The sequence below is a fragment of the Poromitra crassiceps genome (genome assembly GCF_964638095.1).
Source record: "Poromitra crassiceps genome assembly, chromosome: 3".
Taxonomy (NCBI): domain Eukaryota; kingdom Metazoa; phylum Chordata; class Actinopteri; order Beryciformes; family Melamphaidae; genus Poromitra; species Poromitra crassiceps.
In genome coordinates this window covers 6,550,778-6,571,481 of record NC_139625.1, presented here as the reverse complement: position 1 = coordinate 6,571,481, position 20,704 = coordinate 6,550,778, and the positions used below count along the sequence as shown (strand labels likewise).

General features: G+C 42.4%; 2 protein-coding genes across 4 annotated transcripts in view; both read right to left on the bottom strand.

Moving 5' to 3' along the window:
* Nucleotides 1–20,704, bottom strand: part of LOC310774159 (uncharacterized protein) — a 794,006-nt gene that overhangs the window by 672,465 nt on the left and 100,837 nt on the right. The window lies entirely within an intron of this gene.
* Nucleotides 1–20,704, bottom strand: part of fam184aa (family with sequence similarity 184 member Aa) — a gene marked incomplete at its 5' end in the record, with an annotated part of 110,190 nt that overhangs the window by 22,058 nt on the left and 67,428 nt on the right. The window contains one exon of the mRNA XM_083634256.1: nt 4,967–5,117. Coding sequence (XP_083490382.1) covers nt 4,967–5,117 — 151 coding nt within the window. The remainder of the gene's footprint in view (nt 1–4,966; nt 5,118–20,704) is intronic.

Genomic DNA, 20,704 nt, shown 5'->3' with positions numbered 1-20,704 from the left:
TGGGCAGCAGCGGCGCTGCAAATATGACATCACTATGGAAGTGACCGTGAGCCATCTAGAACTGTGATTTATGACCACATCACTGTCTGTGACATCAGTGATTTATGACATCATCGGCCACGCCTTGTTAAACTCTGTTGTTTTAGGGGTTGTCAGTCAGTCAGTCAGTCAGTCAGCTTCCTTCAGACAGAGACAGATGTCGGCAGGCAGCCAGCTGCGTGGCAAAAGGGGAGGTCAACCCACACTGGACCAACACCCATGTAGAAAATGTGGCCTCCATCACCGATATGATGAAATAGAAAAGCGCACACTTCGCAAGCTGGGAGAGAGTGGAGAGAGACACAGCCCCCCTTCACCATGTTAGACAATGGTAGGTCTGTGCACAACTCAGATCCGGCACTCTCCCTTTGGCGTTAGAAACCGGTAGATTCAACGCAGTTCCACAAGAGGACAGGCTGTGTTTATGTTGTGTCCTTGGGCAGATAGAAAATGAAATTCATTTTGTGTTTTACTGCCTTCTGTATGATGACCTGAGACACTCAATGTATGAAAAAGTGTTTGTTGTTCACCCTGAAGCTTTTTGGTTACAGGATGTGCCTAGACTTGAATTTTTCTTCAATAAGATAGTCTTTGATATAGCTCAATTTATTAGTAATGCCTGGGAAAGAAGAAAAAATATGGTGTTTGTATAGGTTTGTAACGAATATGTTCTATGTTTCTATATGACACCGTGTGTCCTTTTGCTTGCTATCTTGCATTCTGAAATGTGGAAGCTGAAGTATTGTAATTTGTAAACCACAGTTTTGTATCTGTTTTTGTCGTGTCTCATAAGCCCATACGGGCTGGGCACCATTGGTGTGTGACACGTAAATAAAGAAATCAATCAATCATCAATCATGGTAGGCAATAGGAACATTGAACTAGCCCAATACAGCCTTATGGCACAGGCACAATGAGTCGCATTGACATTCAACAAACATGATAACCATTTGCTAAAAACACATAATCTGCATTAAGTGCCCCCTACTAACGTCGCACATAGCCTATTAATCACTGTCTCCCCCATTGAATAATTGAAAACAACTCACTGTCTGCGATGCATTTCCTCAAGTGAAGTCCCAATTGTGTTCAGGTCTTTTTTATGTTGCTTTACTGGGTTTTTATTCGGTAATCCAATCTGGAGCAGTTTATTAGGCTACCATTTGTGACTTCTGTGTCAGACGCGTGGAAAATGCATTTAAAAACTTTAATCACAAAGCTAAATCAAGCCCGTTAGAAACAGACAGAATAGGGGAAGCTAGGCGTTTTTACCTTCAAAATAAAAGCCGTATTTTAAAACTGGGTAAATAAAAATCAGGGTCGTCGACTCACTGCGTGTTAAAATTGACTTTTAGTTGTCTGTGTTCTATATGTCTTCTGTGTATTTCGGATCACACACAAAAAACGTTGCGACATGCATCAATAAGACTATTAGTTTATTTAATTACAATTATTGTGAAGGTTTTAACCAGAAGTTTCAATGTTATTCTGGCTCACTTGACGCTTCAGTCAGCCTGACAGTCTGCACGCAAATCCTTATCACACCAGCTGTGTGTAAATGCAAAATAAAAGGTGAGGACGCAACACTAGTTTGCCGTTTTATGCAGACGGTTGTCGTCTAAACATGGCCTGACACCTTTGACACAGCCTGTGAAAGCCTCTCTCTCTCTCTCTCTCTCTCTCTCTCTCTCTCTCTCTCTCTCTCTCTCTCTCTCATCTCTCTCTCTCTCTCTCTCTCTCTCTCTCTCTCTCTCTCTCTCTCTCTCACAGCGTGTGAAAGCTGCGATCGTTGCGGCATCATTCTGCCTCGCCTCCTGTTTAAAAGTCACAAGAACGGAATGGCGAGTCATTCTGTCACTACGCCTTTCGTTCCGGGAGTGGAGGCAGTATCATCCCCGAATCAACATCTAAAAGGGTAACCCCGTGTGAAGGTGGATCGAAGGGGGGGGGGGTGGGGGGGGGGGGGGGGGGGGGGGGGGGGGGGGATCACGCTGTTTACTGCAGTCTCGTCTGGGCACGTTAATTTCCCTTCCGAAAAACAACTATAGTATTCCTGTGCATTTATAGCCGACTAGTCGGACGATATGTCCCCTCTGATCAGCGCGAGTTCACATCTCCATGGCAACGGTAGAACGTCATGCGGGCCTTCGTAACAGCAATATTGCGCGATCTATACGTGATCAGATATGAGAGTGTGTAGGGTGGTTGACTGTGTGTGTGTGTGTGTGTGAGTGGAGGTCCGCTTCTCTCGTTGTTCAACTTATTTGCAGAGTAAAGTACAGTAATGCCAGGCCGAGGCGTCTGATGCTTACTGTAAGGAGGTCAAGTGCACCACCACCTCCAGGACACTGGAGGCACTTGCTGGTAAGAAGAAGCTATTGTTTCTTTTACATCTGGTCTCATAAGGTTGGCCTGTTTTTTAAATTCCCACACGTGACTTACAGGTGGCTGTTCTGTGCATTTCTCATATAGGTTACATGATGGAGAAGTGTGGCTGCAGCGAAAAAAAGATGTTCTGATGTTCATCAATTACATTATGAGGACAAAGCCTTAAAATGTGATAAGTAATGCTATACGGGATTTTTTTAAAGTGTAAATAGGACAATATTCAATTTAATAAATGTATTTAACGATAATATAGCATGATACTGAATAGGCAACTAGTAGCAAATGTGTCCGTTTTCAATTGTGATTCAAAAGGGTTTGTGTAGAAATGAAAAGAATAATCCAATAGTGATCAGTAGTGCTAAAACACTACAGATACAGGTAGTGTACAGGATAATTCCATAGGGATTGTGAAGACATACAGCACTAATTGTGTATAAGAATTGTATAGTATTTCAATAATAAATGTGAAGGAATGAGTCGTTTTCTATGTAGACATTTCCCAAAAGCTAAATAGTAAGACCGAAAAAATGAAAGTGAGGCTTTGCCGATTATCAACCTGCGTTGTATCATTACAATGTCAGGAGTATGAGCGGATGGGCAGCCTTTACCTTCCCTCCGTCTACCATACAGGGAGAGCTCCCAGTTCATTCTCAGGCAAAACGCCCCGTCAAGCCCCGCGAGACTTCACTGCCGGCTGGGCTGTGTACTGACTTGACGAGAGTTGGTGAAACTCAGCCCGAATGAGGAAATGATATCCCTGTGAAGAGTAGTGGAAATAGCCCGGGGGTGAATAGCAGTCTGATGTTTCTTTAGGGGTCATATAATGACGATATGGGTAGAACACCGGAAGAAAACTGTCTATTTACATGGAGGAACAGCACGCTGCCATGTGGCCCCGACGGAGCGCATTCAAGGACTGGCTTGGAGTACTATTTCGATCACAACAATGCCTACGACGCTCCAAATCGCTGCTGAGAACACTGGGTGAGTCGTCAGATAATAATTCATGTGAGGAGAGGGCTCCAGGTAAAAAAAAAAACGAAATTCTCCTTTAACGCGAAACAAATCCACTGCATCCTCGCCAGGTTTGGTTTGAATGCTGTAATAGAAAAATAGCTGAAATGCCTTGTTGATCCATCAATAATGAGATGCCCGTTTAAAATGTATATAGGAGGATTTTATTCCACAAGTACCGTAATTTTCGGACTATAAGCCGCGGCTTTTTCCCCATTTTTCGTCCCTGCGGCTTATATAGCGGTGCGGCTAATCTATGGATTTTTACAGCTAACGGCCACTAGGGGACCTCCTAAATCTATGGATTTTGGTACGAGAGACAGAACGAGAGCAAGACAGACAGACATTACGAGAGCGAGACCCTGATTGGATGATGTTGCAGCACTGTGCCACTACGCTCTCTCAGCCACTACTGTAAAACACCCTCCCTCCTCCCACCCTCCCTCGCTCCGGGGGAAAAATGGCGGCGATTGAGCCAGAAAGACAGTCTGAATGAAATTGAATGTAACGTTCCCAATTCTATGTATTACATTCTAAAAAATTAACGGCAACATTTTGGAAGGCTAAACCACACAACTAGCTCGTTGTAATCTAACATCATGCTTCAAAAGATGGAGAACTGGCTGTGTTACGACGATGAGGGTAAGGACTCAAAACGGTCTCCGCTGATAAGACACGGAGATCTCTGTTACAGGCAGGCGCTACGCCTCCTCCTGACCAGTTTTAAACATTAAAACACCTGCGGCTTATAGTCCAGTGCGGCTTATATATGTAACAATCATTCAATTTAGCTGCTGCTGCTTATATTCAGGTGCGCCTTATAGTACGGAAAGTACGGTAAACATCTGTGCACAGAGTCTCCCTGACAGTCCAGAAACGTTTTTGTCAAAAGAGCCACGAGTCAAAGTCTCTTCCCCTCATATACTAAAAATGAGCCCCTGCCCCCCACTTTGGAGGCCAGTGATTTTCCACTGCTGCTCACAGAGGCAACATCTAACCCGGTACATTTCCATCTGATGTTCACAGAAGACACAATAACCTGGGTCTACTCACACAAGACAAAATACATGTCATCGGCTTCAGGAATGGCTCTGCAGAATTGGAGCAGAGTCCATCTTAGAAGAAGCAATCAATCGATAATTTCACTATAACAATGCAACGCCAGCTCAGACTTTTCGCCTTCTCTCGGAGCCCTTGCGGGACATATATAGACATATATTGCAAATTGCAATAGTGTTTTAGCATCTGAAACTGTGAAAATGTTTTGCCATAGCCTGGCTATAGACGCAGCTGTGGCGTCACCAGCGCGCGACAACAATATGCTCCGCTCCCAAGGCAATACAAAGACAAGTGCGTCGTATTATCGGCTCTTATTCCTCAGCTAAAATGTCAATATGGGAATAATAAATAACACAAAATGGCCATGTCGGCCGATGATTTATCGGTCCGATTATCGTGCATCCATAATTCGGACCAATACGGTATGTATGAAAAGAGAGGTCCCCCTCTGTGGTGTGTGTGCTACCTGTTCCAGCAGGTCTTCCACCTTCCTCTGCCAGCTCTCTCTGACTGTCATCATCTCCACTTCTTTCTTCTGGGAGAGCTGAGTCAGTGCTGCCTGTTTGTCTGCTTCATACTCCTCCTTCAACTCCCCCTTCAACAGATGCACTTCTTCACTAGAGAGAGAGAGAGAGAGAGAGAGAGAGAGAGAGAGAGAGAGAGAGAGAGAGAGAGAGAGAGCGAGAGAGAGAGAGAGAGAGAGAGAGAGAGAGAGAGAGAGAGAGAGAGCCAGGAAGAGTAGAAGTCAAATCCAACTGCCAGTCACTTCCTGTATCTGTGTCACATGGGCTTCTCCACTTTGTGACAGTGACAGTGTAGGCTACAGGAGGCAGTAAAATCAGGAATGGAATTTAGTGTTTCCCACAGGATTTAGAGTATTTGTGGTGGGGGACCGCAGACCCCCTAGGGGGGTGCGGTAGCATGCCCCCCCGCGAGTTTTTTTTTAAACATTTTAAAGTAAAATGCATGAATTTGGTGTACTTTGAGAAAGCTTAAGAGCAAAATTAAAAGGCTAGATCTATGAAGAACATGTCATCATTACTGTGCTGTGGGTTTACAATGACAAACTAAATTTCTCCCTATAGGTCAGGGATACTCAACTTGCTTTGCCACTTTCATGAAATGATAGAAAGCGAGGGGCTAGTTAAAGGAGAATTTCGGTTTTTTTGAACCTGGAGCCATTTCCTGGCATTAATTATGAATTGGCCACTCACCTAGCGATGTCTGCAGCGTTTCTGGGCGTCCTAGCGTTGTTTTGAGATCAATATCGTCCAAGTCAGTGTAAAATGGAGTTGATTTGGGGCCAAGTGGTAGCCTGTATTTCCTGCATCTAAATAGCTATTTTTCTTCCCGTTTTCGCCACATATCGCCATAATCAGATCCGTCAACATCCAGCCGAGTGTTATTTCACCCCAGGCTGTTTCCTGGACTGCACACGGATCAAATTACCTCAAACGTGATCTAGGTCACCAAGTCTTGTGAAGTCCCGCGATACTTTCCTGTCGACTGGCCAAATACAGGCAGGACGCTTTGCGGTCGTGGTTTTAGCGTAACCTATGTGGGGTTTGGCGTAACCTATGTGGGATTCGAAATAACGAAGGTTATGCCAAACCCCACATAGGTTACGGCAAACCCCACATAGGTTACGCTAAAACCACGACCGCAAAGCGTCCTGCCTGTATTTGGCCAGTCGACAGGAAAGTATCGCGGGACTTCACGAGACTTGGTGACCTAGATCACGTTTGAGGTAATTTGATCCGTGTGCAGTCCAGGAAACAGCCTGGGGTGAAATAACACTCGGCTGGATGTTGACGGATCTGATTATGGCGATATGTGGCGAAAACGGGAAGAAAAATAGCTATTTAGATGCAGGAAATACAGGCTACCACTTGGCCCCAAATCAACTCCATTTTACACTGACTTGGACGATATTGATCTCAAAACAACGCTAGGACGCCCAGAAACGCTGCAGACATCGCTAGGTGAGTGGCCAATTCATAATTAATGCCAGGAAATGGCTCCAGGTTCAAAAAAAACGAAATTCTCCTTTAATAAACAAACAATATACATTTTTCTGTAGCGGATTGTAGGTTTTTGGGGTGTCAGCCGGAGTTTAGGCTGACAGTGTTGTGCACACCGGATAGTTAGTTAGGTTAAATTAGTTAGGTTAAGTACATACATAAGTGCCTGGGTAGCGAGCAGAGGGCGGTATTTGACAATTTAGCAGCTAAATCATATATTATTGAAAGATATTCCATATTCCAGACTGAAATGCTGTAACAGAAGTATTGGCCAGAATGACATGAACATTTATTGGACACTTATTCAGCGGATATCTTGCATGTTGCGTTCAGGTGCACTGTAAAAAAAATAAAAAATAAAAATAAAATAATTGTCAACATCTTTTTGTGGCGGTCCAAATCCTTTTGTGGCGGCCCGCCAGTGGCCGCCACAAATTCCTTTATGTATGGGAAACACTGGAATTGCAGCAGAGCAGACTGAGGGCAGACTGTGATTTTATTTGTATGCGGTCTGTCTTTGACATCACGGGTTTCACAGACCTTGGCATCGAGTTTGGAGATGGTATACCAGGGCAACGATACAGTCAATACCAACACTGTTTTGACATTGAGAGAGAGATTTGGGAAATTTCACTAAGGCTTAAGGCTGAAACACATACGTTTCTTTGCCCTATTAAACAAGAATAGTTGACTTGAGTGCCGTTTTTTTTTTGTCCTGTCCTGTCAGCGGCAAAACAGCTCATTTAGTGGACCTATGCACGCTGCCCCGGCTCCAGCATGTTGCGCGGCTGCCAGCTGAAGTGATCTCCCTCAATACTGAATCAAATTAATAAATTGTTGTTCATATTAGTCACTTAGACACAAATTGTTATGAAAATGGGGGTCGAAAAATAACGAAATTCTCCTTTAAACAGAATAGAGCTGTACCCAATATAATTTTTTTCACATTCGAATATTCTATTGATGTTTTCCACGAATATTTAAACGCCTGCCGTGATGTCATCATGAGTCTTGTAGAGGGTTATCTGCTTTTCTCAACCATCCATGTACATTAAAGGAACACTCCGCCCATTTTCAACCAGCTTTGTATCATTAGAACATCAGTAGTATATCAGAAAACTGTAAACGGTTTTGAAGTCTGTCATTTAATTGGACAGTTATTGAGTGTTAAAGTGTGGACCAGTGACATCACTGGTCCACACTAACTCAAATTAATAACTCATTAACTCAAATCAACTCTCAATAACTGTCAAACTAGATGAATGATGAATAGTTTGACAGTTATTGAGAGTTGATTTGAGTTAATGAGTTATTAATTTGAGTTAGTGTGGACCAGTGATGTCACTGGTCCACACTTTAACACTCAATAACTGTCAAATTAAATGACAGACTTCAAAACCGTTTACAGTTTTCCGATATACTACTGATGTTCTAATGATACAAAGCTGGTTGAAAATGGGCAGAGTGTTCCTTTAAGCTCGTTAGTTCATTCAATCATCACCATTCACAACATGCTGCTATGGGAACAATTCAAGACAAACACAGCCACACAAGCCACACAGCACACACAAACATAAGGATACTACAAAGTACACAATTTGAATGCTGATTTATTTAATTAGAATGTCATGGCATTATGAATATGGATATTCGAATGTCCGAACTATTTGGTACAGCCCTAAAAGAGAAAATTCAACTTTGTATGAGGATATAATTGTTATTGCTGCAGATGTTCTGTATTTATGTCACAATTTGTCAAACAGAACAATGCATGTGATTGTCCATTTTGTCTCATTTGGTTCTGTTTAAGTATATTTAAGCAATATCTGACTTCAGTCTGTGATATAATGCTCCCTTATATCACAGCTAATGGTCGTGCTTCAAGCATGACGCACGGCCTGAAGTGCCTAAACTGAGCTCTTGCTTTTGGTAAAATGGTTACCAAGTACAGTATGGCAGTATGAAAGAAAAACACACTCCAATTTAAATCGTTTTTATTCATAAATAATAATGGTCAAAATAACATACTGGCTGGCTGCCTGCCTGCCTGCACATAGAGCGAAGCAGTTGCTGTGCAACGCATGCGCGTAGCCACGGGTGCGCTAGGGTGTGCAAATGCCACCCAGACAGGCCGCTGGCGCACCCAAAAAAATGGGGTAAAAAAGTGTTTTGTTTTGTCTGCAAAACACATGTCAACGCTGTCATGCACTGTGTGTGTCCAACTGTCCGCTGCCCTATGTGCCCCGGAGCATCATGGGAAACTAGTTAAGCTGTCGTCCACGTAAAGTAAACAAATGCACGCACAGCAGCAGCAGCAGCAGCGCCAAATCAGGAAGACATGAAACAAAGCTCGCTTTTAAGCTTTTTCGGCAAAGGCAAGAAACAACGAGGAAGAAGATGACTCGTCGTCACCCTCCCCCTCAACAAGTGCGGATTGTAGTGCACCCGTTCCCGCACCTGTATTGGTGGTGTACAGTGGAGAAGATGATGCAGCCGAAACAATGACGTTAACAGCGGGGAACGCAGCCAAAAACACACCGGAGGTTTGTGCAGAGCCAGAGGACACTGACGCTACAGATCTCTCTGCAGTAGACGAACCTGCATGCCAACCAAATTTGCGTTCTTTCCCGACTAGAACACTCATTGGAAAAAGTAGGTGAGACTTTTTTGAGATACTAAACAAAGTGGTTTTACATGTTGCCAAAAAATACAATTTAATTGACTGCTTCTACCTGCTAATAATGAGTGCGAAAAGGAGCAAACAACACACAAATATTCCTCTAAATCTGGTTTGAAAAGACCCCAAAAAAATTTGGCGACGGCCTTGCGGCCGCCACAAAATGGTCCGCCCCCTGGCACACCCTGGCTTTCTGTGGCACACCCAATGAGCCGAGTCTGGCTACACTACTGGTGCAACGTAACAATGTTAGATAAGTTAAGTTACAGGCTGGGTTACAGCAGCTGGCAACACGTAGGGCTGCACGATTAATCGAAATAAAATCGCGATCTCGCTTCATACAAGGCGCCGATCTCATTTCTAAATGACGTTTCTGCCGCATTTTCATTCGGGGCATCAGCTGCAATAAAACAAGCGCTCCTACTTTCGTGACGAAGTGAGGAGGCGGAGCAGTCAGCAGAGACCGGGCAGCACTGAGAAGAGAAAATAAAGGCTCTGTCAAGCAGACCTCCACAGATGTACAGTGAGGCGAGAAACGAATGCAGTGCTGCGGTTTCACTCTCAAACGACCGTATCAGCACATGAATAGAATCACCACACTTGTTTTTACTGAATGTAAATAGGCATCTCAAAGCTCCGGCCCGATAGCCTTGTGCTGATCTCTGCACGCTGCAACACGAGGGATTTAGGAAGCGCTATTCAATGTGCTCTCGCAGCGTTGTGACAACGACAACGATTTATGGTCCATGCCGAACTATGCAACCATAGCAGATGAGCCTGACGGTCCATTTGATCGATAGTGACAACATGAAAACTCGTGCCTACAGACTGCATTTCTCCCCAGAGATCACACAGGCTAGGCTTTAGCCCAGGTACAAAGAGACTCTTACCTCCTCCTTAACTATGCCATTTAGCAAAATTAGTATAATAATAATAATAATAATAATAATAATAATAATAATAATAATAATAATGATAATAATAATGATAATAATAACAGAAGAATAACAGCAGCAGCAGTAACAATAATATGAATAATCTGTTTACATCAATATGTTTCAATAATGAAATTGTTTTGTTTTTCATATCAGGATATATATCATATATATATATATATCATATCAAGAATCATGATCTCAATTCAGAGAAAGAAAATCGTGATTCTCATTTTTTCCAGAATCGTGCAGCCCTACAACACAGGCTACCTCCAGTTTAGCTAGTACATTTGATAGTTGTGAAACACACTTACCGTAAAATACCAATTAGAAGCCGACTTCCAAATTGCCGCGGGTCCCATATTTAAGCCGTGTCTGGATACATATTTTGTACATAAAAGCAGGTCCCAATTTGACGCCCGGTTAGTTTTTTCAATGTTTTCTTTTTACCTTTGCGACATCCTGTTGAATGCATCTCCCAAACACAACGAAGAAGAAAAATCGGATGAAGAAGACGAACAACGAGGAAACGAGGAACAAAGTCGATGGGAACAACGAGGAAAAAAAACACATGCACGAAACTTGCTGATCAAAATTCGTTTTCCATCAACATCTGATGATTCTGAAAATTGTGTAGGCATTTCCTGAAGATTTTTATACACTAAAACCGACATCTCTGGTGTAATAATTATTTTGAGAAATGTGGCTATGGTATGTTTCCCTGCCAGCGGGCATAGAAGTCGGCTTCTAATTGGTATTTCACGGCACTTTCACATGTGCGCTACTGAAGAGGGTAGGCTCCGTGAGTGATGAACTTTTTAAAAATTCGTTTTCCAGCAACACCTGACAGTTATGAAAATTGTGTAGGCATTTTCTGAAGATTTTTGTAGGCCTACAAATCCGACATCTCTGATTGAGAAATGTGAGTAGGCCTATGATAGGCTATAATGTTTCCCCTGCCAGCGGAGGAGGAGGCAGCGCATGCAATGCTCTGCTGCGCTGAGAGGGAGGCGCGGCTCTCCCCATAGACAAGCAATCGTGTGGGGGGCTGTAGCCAACTGATTAAAATAAATGGTTTAAAGGTCCCAATTCGTGCAGCTGTAACCTCTTAAAAACGTGTGTCTCTGGTCCATAAAACATGATTCTGGATTAATCTGTCGAAAATATAGCAACCCCGTTTGTTGTGACGGAGTTCTCACTTCCTCATCTTGTCGCTTCCCAAGAATGGCCTGTTTCTATAATATATTCAGAACTAACAGTTCCCATTGGCCGCTGAGGGAGAGCCCGCCCCAGGCTCCCAGCGGCCAATCAGATTAGCGTCTGTGGACGTCTCGTTAACTTAACGGTACTACGCTAAAGAGGACATCTCAAAATGCCTAGACTTACCGAATGCACCTCTGCAGTTGCTGGATCACGTACAGTTGGCGTCGCTCCAGCTAGAAGTGTTAATTTTGTGGCTATAGACTAAATGGTGCAGGTAGCTTGTGTGAGATAGACCCGCGCAGTATGCAGGAGGAAGCTAGTGACGTCCCAATTCCCCTCTGAATCACAAACCCCAAACGAAGCGTTTGGGGGTGTGGCTTGGAGGAGACTGCAGGGAGACGCTGGATAGGCTAATCAACGAACTGGCGTGCTCAACCCGACGTTTTAAAGATAGTTACTGGGTGCCGATCCAAACATCTCAAAAATTAAATCAAAAACAGCACTCTCAGATATCTGTAAAGTGTAAACTTTTAATACGCACAGCAGCAAATATACAACGAACGTTTCAGCCTCACAGGCTTTCCTCAGCGTTGCAACAAACAGTGGGTGTGACCCATATAAGTAGGAGCCAGGACCATGCTGATGGAAACCAGCTGTGGAAAGTGCATGCATCAATCAATCAATCAATCTTCAACATATCTAGAACAAACAGAGTGGTCAAGAACCTACATAACAAATAAATAAGATGACCGCACAGCTGATCAGAATACATCAACATGACTTGATTAAATCACTCACAGATCCTAAAAGCAATAAATCTGTGAACAAAATAAATGTAAAAAAATAGATAAATATGGACAATTGTAGATATATACAAGTCTCAATCTGTATAAATGGTATCTGTCACAATGATATAAAAAAAAAAAAAATACCAGAAGCATATTAGAAGTAGCCTATAAGAAAAATGAGAAGAATTTAAGGAAACTCCTCAGTCTCGAACTGCATGACAGGAGCAGAAAACCCATCTCAAAATGTGTAAGCATGACCAATCACATATCAAAACACACATCAAAACAAGGGATCAAAACCATTTACAAGAAACAAGAGAGCAATAATTCTTCATTTAAACCCTTAGGATGCTCAGTCTGTAAGTGGTGAATCCAATATGCTTCTCTCTGGAGAAGTTTTCTCTCCCTGTCTCCTCCTCTCAGAAGTGGCCCCACTGACTCAATCCCCATAAAACGTAAGCTACAAACGCCATGGTCATATTTATTAAAATGTTTGGCAACCGGAGATTTCTCGTCACCCCTTCTGATGCTGCTCTTATGTTCGGAAATTCTAATTCTCAGTTGTCTTTTTGTTTTCCCAACATAGTACAAACCACACGGGCATTTTAAAAGGTAGACAACATGAGTGGACCGACATGTGATTCTATCTTTGACCATCATCGATTTCCCCGTATGGGGATGTGAGAATTGATTACCTTTAATCATGGCGTTGCAGCTTACACAATTCAAACACGGAAAATTACCTGGGGGAAGAGAATTTAAAAAATGTGTGGGTTTCACATAAAGATCGGTCTTTACAAGCTTGTCATTCACATTTTTTTGTCGCTTAGTGGCGAATATAGGATACTTGACAAACTCGCGACCCACAACGGGATCACTGGACAATATATGCCAATGTTTTCTAATGACATTCTTAACCGACTGGGAGATCGGAGAAAACGTTGTGGATAAAACAAGGGGCTGCTGTTTGAGAGGAGGAGGGTTGTGTTTCAAGAGACTCTCCCTATCTTTATCGCGGACCTTGGACATACAATCATTAAGCAGTTTTTGATCATAACCCTTTTCTAAAAAACGGGTGCACATGGCATCAGCCTGTCTCTCAAATTCATCACCAGAGCTACATATCCTTTTAATTCTTAGCAACTGACTGTAAGGTAAACTCTTTTTTAAGCTATGTGGATGATAGCTCGAAAAATGTAAATAATTGTTCCTATCCGTTTTTTTTCTAAAGACGGTCGTGTGTATTAGTTCAGATTTATTTACCCTTACATCCAAAAAAGGCACAGTTTCTCTGCTTGCCTCCAGAGTGAAAGAGATGGTGGGGACTCTAGAATTTAGATGTAACTTAAACAATTCTAGTTCCTCTGCTGTACCTGTGAACACGAAAAACAGATCGTCGATATATCTAAACCAGCATTTGATAAGAGACAAATATGGATTATTTTTGTACACATGATCTTCCTCAAACTTCCCCATAAACAGGTTTGCATAATTAGGGCTAAATGGACTACCCATCGAGACGCCCTGTCTCTGTAAATAAAAGTCATTGTTAAATCTGAAATAATTCTTAGTAAGGACAAGTTCAGACAATTTAGATAACAATTCAGTGGAAGGAAGTTGTGTTGACCTAGAATTCAGATAATACTGTAGAGCCTCCAAACCCTCTTTATGGGGCACATTGGTATATAAGCTCGCCACGTCCATCGTGCACAGCCAATCGGAGTCACTGATCCCACCCACAGATGTTAACTTTCTCAAAAAATCAGAGGTGTCTCGTACATAAGAGGGTAACTGAGTTACCAAAGCTTTAATATGACAATCTATAAATTGGGAGATGGGCTCAGTCAGGGACCCAATCCCGGACACTATGGGGCGCCCTGGGACCGGTTCCTGACAGCTCTTGTGGATTTTCGGTAAGGTGTAAAATATTGGACGTATTGGATGCACTTGAGACAAAAACTTATATTCATCCTGTGATATATATTGATTACTTGCTGCCCAGTCTAAAATGTTACTAATTTCACCAGAAAATACCAGAGTAGGATCATAACTTAAAGGTATGTAAAAGTCCGCATTACTTAACTGATTCATAATCTCAGTGCAATAAGAGTCCCTGTTTTGCAGTACAACTGCACCCCCTTTGTCAGCTTTACGTATTACAACAGAATCATCTTTAGACAGATTATCAAGTGCTCGTCTCTCCTGTGGGGATAGGTTAGAGTGACATTTATTGACATCAGACGATGAGACAAGAAGAGAAACATCATTATCCACAAGTCGACAAAATGTAAGTACAGAGGCATTAGACACTGGGGGAACAAAAGAACTCCTAGGTTTAAACTTTTTGCCAGTACAAAGCTCGGTCGCTTCTACCTCGCCGTGGTGCTCCGAGCTCATCTCAGGAGAGTCGTGTCCCAGAGCGTTATGGGGAGAGTTACTTTGTCCAATGTCTCTACAGAAAAATGTCTTTAATTTAAGTATACGGAAAAACTTGAACAGTTCAATCTTAGTAGTAAATCCATCAGCCTCTTTCGAAGGTACAAAGGACAGGCCCTTGGATAGCACAGAAGTCTCAAAGTCATCAAGCTGCCTTTTTGACAAATTAATTATATTGGAGGTCTTCCCCTCAATAGGTACCTGTCTGTGCCGCCTGCCGCCCCGCCGTGTTGGTTTCCTCTTATAGCCGTCTTGGTACGGCCGGTGCGTTGCGTTGTCTCTAAAAAACGAGCCTGCCTGGACGTTGCTGTGGATTCATTCCCGGACGGGCCGGTCCCATCTGAAGACGGTCCACTGGATGACCGATCGTATCTCCTGCGTGGCCAGTGCGCCCTCTCCGTGCGTCCAGAGAGCCAGGAATATACGCGGTCGTTCTTATAATCCAATGTGTCACGTCGATATTTCTGGAGTTTCATCTCCGACAGCTCTTTCTGGTAGGAATCAATTAAAGTAGAACAGTGATCATTCAACTCTTTCATCTGCTTAGAGTTGAGTTTGGATTGTAACTCCGACTGTAGCTCCGTGATTTCGGCTCGGGTTTTGGATAACTCCTGTTGTGTGTGCTCAATCACCAGCAGGATCAAGTCCAATGAACACTTATTTAGGACTTCGCACCATTTCTTACAGAAAGCCGGATCATAGCTGCCCAATGTAGGTGCTTTATTCATTCTTAATCCCCTTGGAATTCTTTTGTTTCTCCAGTATTGGGATAGAGTCGAACCATGCAGCAAAAAGCGAGTCTCTTTCTTTTTCAAGTGTTCAAGGCGTTGAGCCAAAGTGTCCGATGTGTCCAAGATCTCATGGGAGACGTTCTGAGGGAAAAGAATCCTCTCACTGTCCGAGTCAGAGAACATGAAAGTGGAGGCCCTGGCCTCAGTGAACTTGTCAATCTCTTCAAAAGACATACTGCTGTGCGAAAGGGGAGCGCCGCCCCAAACAATACACTAATCAACGAACTGGCGTGCTCAACCCGACGTTTTAAAGATAGTTACTGGGTGCCGATCCAAACATCTCAAAAATTAAATCAAAAACAGCACTCTCAGATATCTGTAAAGTGTAAACTTTTAATACGCACAGCAGCAAATATACAACGAACGTTTCAGCCTCACAGGCTTTCCTCAGCGTTGCAACAAACAGTGGGTGTGACCCATATAAGTAGGAGCCAGGACCATGCTGATGGAAACCAGCTGTGGAAAGTGCATGCATCAATCAATCAATCAATCTTCAACATATCTAGAACAAACAGAGTGGTCAAGAACCTACATAACAAATAAATAAGATGACCGCACAGCTGATCAGAATACATCAACATGACTTGATTAAATCACTCACAGATCCTAAAAGCAATAAATCTGTGAACAAAATAAATGTAAAAAAATAGATAAATATGGACAATTGTAGATATATACAAGTCTCAATCTGTATAAATGGTATCTGTCACAATGATATAAAAAAAAAAAATACCAGAAGCATATTAGAAGTAGCCTATAAGAAAAATGAGAAGAATTTAAGGAAACTCCTCAGTCTCGAACTGCATGACAGGAGCAGAAAACCCATCTCAAAATGTGTAAGCATGACCAATCACATATCAAAACACACATCAAAACAAGGGATCAAAACCATTTACAAGAAACAAGAGAGCAATAATTCTTCATTTAAACCCTTAGGATGCTCAGTCTGTAAGTGGTGAATCCAATATGCTTCTCTCTGGAGAAGTTTTCTCTCCCTGTCTCCTCCTCTCAGAAGTGGCCCCACTGACTCAATCCCCATAAAACGTAAGCTACAAACGCCATGGTCATATTTATTAAAATGTTTGGCAACCGGAGATTTCTCGTCACCCCTTCTGATGCTGCTCTTATGTTCGGAAATTCTAATTCTCAGTTGTCTTTTTGTTTTCCCAACATAGTACAAACCACACGGGCATTTTAAAAGGTAGACAACATGAGTGGACCGACATGTGATTCTATCTTTGACCATCATCGATTTCCCCGTATGGGGATGTGAGAATTGATTACCTTTAATCATGGCGTTGCAGCTTACACAATTCAAACACGGAAAATTACCTGGGGGAAGAGAATTTAAAAAATGTGTGGGTTTCACATAAAGATCGGTCTTTACAAGCTTGTCATTCACATTTTTTTGTCGCTTAGTGGCGAATATAGGATACTTGACAAACTCGCGACCCACAACGGGATCACTGGACAATATATGCCAATGTTTTCTAATGACATTCTTAACCGACTGGGAGATCGGAGAAAACGTTGTGGATAAAACAAGGGGCTGCTGTTTGAGAGGAGGAGGGTTGTGTTTCAAGAGACTCTCCCTATCTTTATCGCGGACCTTGGACATACAATCATTAAGCAGTTTTTGATCATAACCCTTTTCTAAAAAACGAGTTTCTTGTAAATGGTTTTGATCCCTTGTTTTGATGTGTGTTTTGATATGTGATTGGTCATGCTTACACATTTTGAGATGGGTTTTCTGCTCCTGTCATGCAGTTCGAGACTGAGGAGTTTCCTTAAATTCTTCTCATTTTTCTTATAGGCTACTTCTAATATGCTTCTGGTATTTTTTTTTTTTTATATCATTGTGACAGATACCATTTATACAGATTGAGACTTGTATATATCTACAATTGTCCATATTTATCTATTTTTTTACATTTATTTTGTTCACAGATTTATTGCTTTTAGGATCTGTGAGTGATTTAATCAAGTCATGTTGATGTATTCTGATCAGCTGTGCGGTCATCTTATTTATTTGTTATGTAGGTTCTTGACCACTCTGTTTGTTCTAGATATGTTGAAGATTGATTGATTGATTGATGCATGCACTTTCCACAGCTGGTTTCCATCAGCATGGTCCTGGCTCCTACTTATATGGGTCACACCCACTGTTTGTTGCAACGCTGAGGAAAGCCTGTGAGGCTGAAACGTTCGTTGTATATTTGCTGCTGTGCGTATTAAAAGTTTACACTTTACAGATATCTGAGAGTGCTGTTTTTGATTTAATTTTTGAGATGTTTGGATCGGCACCCAGTAACTATCTTTAAAACGTCGGGTTGAGCACGCCAGTTCGTTGATTAGTGTATTGTTTGGGGCGGCGCTCCCCTTTCGCACAGCAGTATGTCTTTTGAAGAGATTGACAAGTTCACTGAGGCCAGGGCCTCCACTTTCATGTTCTCTGACTCGGACAGTGAGAGGATTCTTTTCCCTCAGAACGTCTCCCATGAGATCTTGGACACATCGGACACTTTGGCTCAACGCCTTGAACACTTGAAAAAGAAAGAGACTCGCTTTTTGCTGCATGGTTCGACTCTATCCCAATACTGGAGAAACAAAAGAATTCCAAGGGGATTAAGAATGAATAAAGCACCTACATTGGGCAGCTATGATCCGGCTTTCTGTAAGAAATGGTGCGAAGTCCTAAATAAGTGTTCATTGGACTTGATCCTGCTGGTGATTGAGCACACACAACAGGAGTTATCCAAAACCCGAGCCGAAATCACGGAGCTACAGTCGGAGTTACAATCCAAACTCAACTCTAAGCAGATGAAAGAGTTGAATGATCACTGTTCTACTTTAATTGATTCCTACCAGAAAGAGCTGTCGGAGATGAAACTCCAGAAATATCGACGTGACACATTGGATTATAAGAACGACCGCGTATATTCCTGGCTCTCTGGACGCACGGAGAGGGCGCACTGGCCACGCAGGAGATACGATCGGTCATCCAGTGGACCGTCTTCAGATGGGACCGGCCCGTCCGGGAATGAATCCACAGCAACGTCCAGGCAGGCTCGTTTTTTAGAGACAACGCAACGCACCGGCCGTACCAAGACGGCTATAAGAGGAAACCAACACGGCGGGGCGGCAGGCGGCACAGACAGGTACCTATTGAGGGGAAGACCTCCAATATAATTAATTTGTCAAAAAGGCAGCTTGATGACTTTGAGACTTCTGTGCTATCCAAGGGCCTGTCCTTTGTACCTTCGAAAGAGGCTGATGGATTTACTACTAAGATTGAACTGTTCAAGTTTTTCCGTATACTTAAATTAAAGACATTTTTCTGTAGAGACATTGGACAAAGTAACTCTCCCCATAACGCTCTGGGACACGACTCTCCTGAGATGAGCTCGGAGCACCACGGCGAGGTAGAAGCGACCGAGCTTTGTACTGGCAAAAAGTTTAAACCTAGGAGTTCTTTTGTTCCCCCAGTGTCTAATGCCTCTGTACTTACATTTTGTCGACTTGTGGATAATGATGTTTCTCTTCTTGTCTCATCGTCTGATGTCAATAAATGTCACTCTAACCTATCCCCACAGGAGAGACGAGCACTTGATAATCTGTCTAAAGATGATTCTGTTGTAATACGTAAAGCTGACAAAGGGGGTGCAGTTGTACTGCAAAACAGGGACTCTTATTGCACTGAGATTATGAATCAGTTAAGTAATGCGGACTTTTACATACCTTTAAGTTATGATCCTACTCTGGTATTTTCTGGTGAAATTAGTAACATTTTAGACTGGGCAGCAAGTAATCAATATATATCACAGGATGAATATAAGTTTTTGTCTCAAGTGCATCCAATACGTCCAATATTTTACACCTTACCGAAAATCCACAAGAGCTGTCAGGAACCGGTCCCAGGGCGCCCCATAGTGTCCGGGATTGGGTCCCTGACTGAGCCCATCTCCCAATTTATAGATTGTCATATTAAAGCTTTGGTAACTCAGTTACCCTCTTATGTACGAGACACCTCTGATTTTTTGAGAAAGTTAACATCTGTGGGTGGGATCAGTGACTCCGATTGGCTGTGCACGATGGACGTGGCGAGCTTATATACCAATGTGCCCCATAAAGAGGGTTTGGAGGCTCTACAGTATTATCTGAATTCTAGGTCAACACAACTTCCTTCCACTGAATTGTTATCTAAATTGTCTGAACTTGTCCTTACTAAGAATTATTTCAGATTTAACAATGACTTTTATTTACAGAGACAGGGCGTCTCGATGGGTAGTCCATTTAGCCCTAATTATGCAAACCTGTTTATGGGGAAGTTTGAGGAAGATCATGTGTACAAAAATAATCCATATTTGTCTCTTATCAAATGCTGGTTTAGATATATCGACGATCTGTTTTTCGTGTTCACAGGTACAGCAGAGGAACTAGAATTGTTTAAGTTACATCTAAATTCTAGAGTCCCCACCATCTCTTTCACTCTGGAGGCAAGCAGAGAAACTGTGCCTTTTTTGGATGTAAGGGTAAATAAATCTGAACTAATACACACGACCGTCTTTAGAAAAAAAACGGATAGGAACAATTATTTACATTTTTCGAGCTATCATCCACATAGCTTAAAAAAGAGTTTACCTTACAGTCAGTTGCTAAGAATTAAAAGGATATGTAGCTCTGGTGATGAATTTGAGAGACAGGCTGATGCCATGTGCACCCGTTTTTTAGAAAAGGGTTATGATCAAAAACTGCTTAATGATTGTATGTCCAAGGTCCGCGATAAAGATAGGGAGAGTCTCTTGAAACACAACCCTCCTCCTCTCAAACAGCAGCCCCTTGTTTTATCCACAACGTTTTCTCCGATCTCCCAGTCGGTTAAGAATGTCATTAGAAAACATTGGCATATATTGTCCAGTGATCCCGTTGTGGGTCGCGAGTTTGTCAAGTATCCTATATTCGCCACTAAGCGACAAAAAAATGTGAATGACAAGCTTGTAAAGACCGATCTTTATGTGAAACCCACACATTTTTTAAATTCTCTTCCCCCAGGTAATTTTCCGTGTTTGAATTGTGTAAGCTGCAACGCCATGATTAAAGGTAATCAATTCTCACATCCCCATACGGGGAAATCGATGATGGTCAAAGATAGAATCACATGTCGGTCCACTCATGTTGTCTACCTTTTAAAATGCCCGTGTGGTTTGTACTATGTTGGGAAAACAAAAAGACAACTGAGAATTAGAATTTCCGAACATAAGAGCAGCATCAGAAGGGGTGACGAGAAATCTCCGGTTGCCAAACATTTTAATAAATATGACCATGGCGTTTGTAGCTTACGTTTTATGGGGAT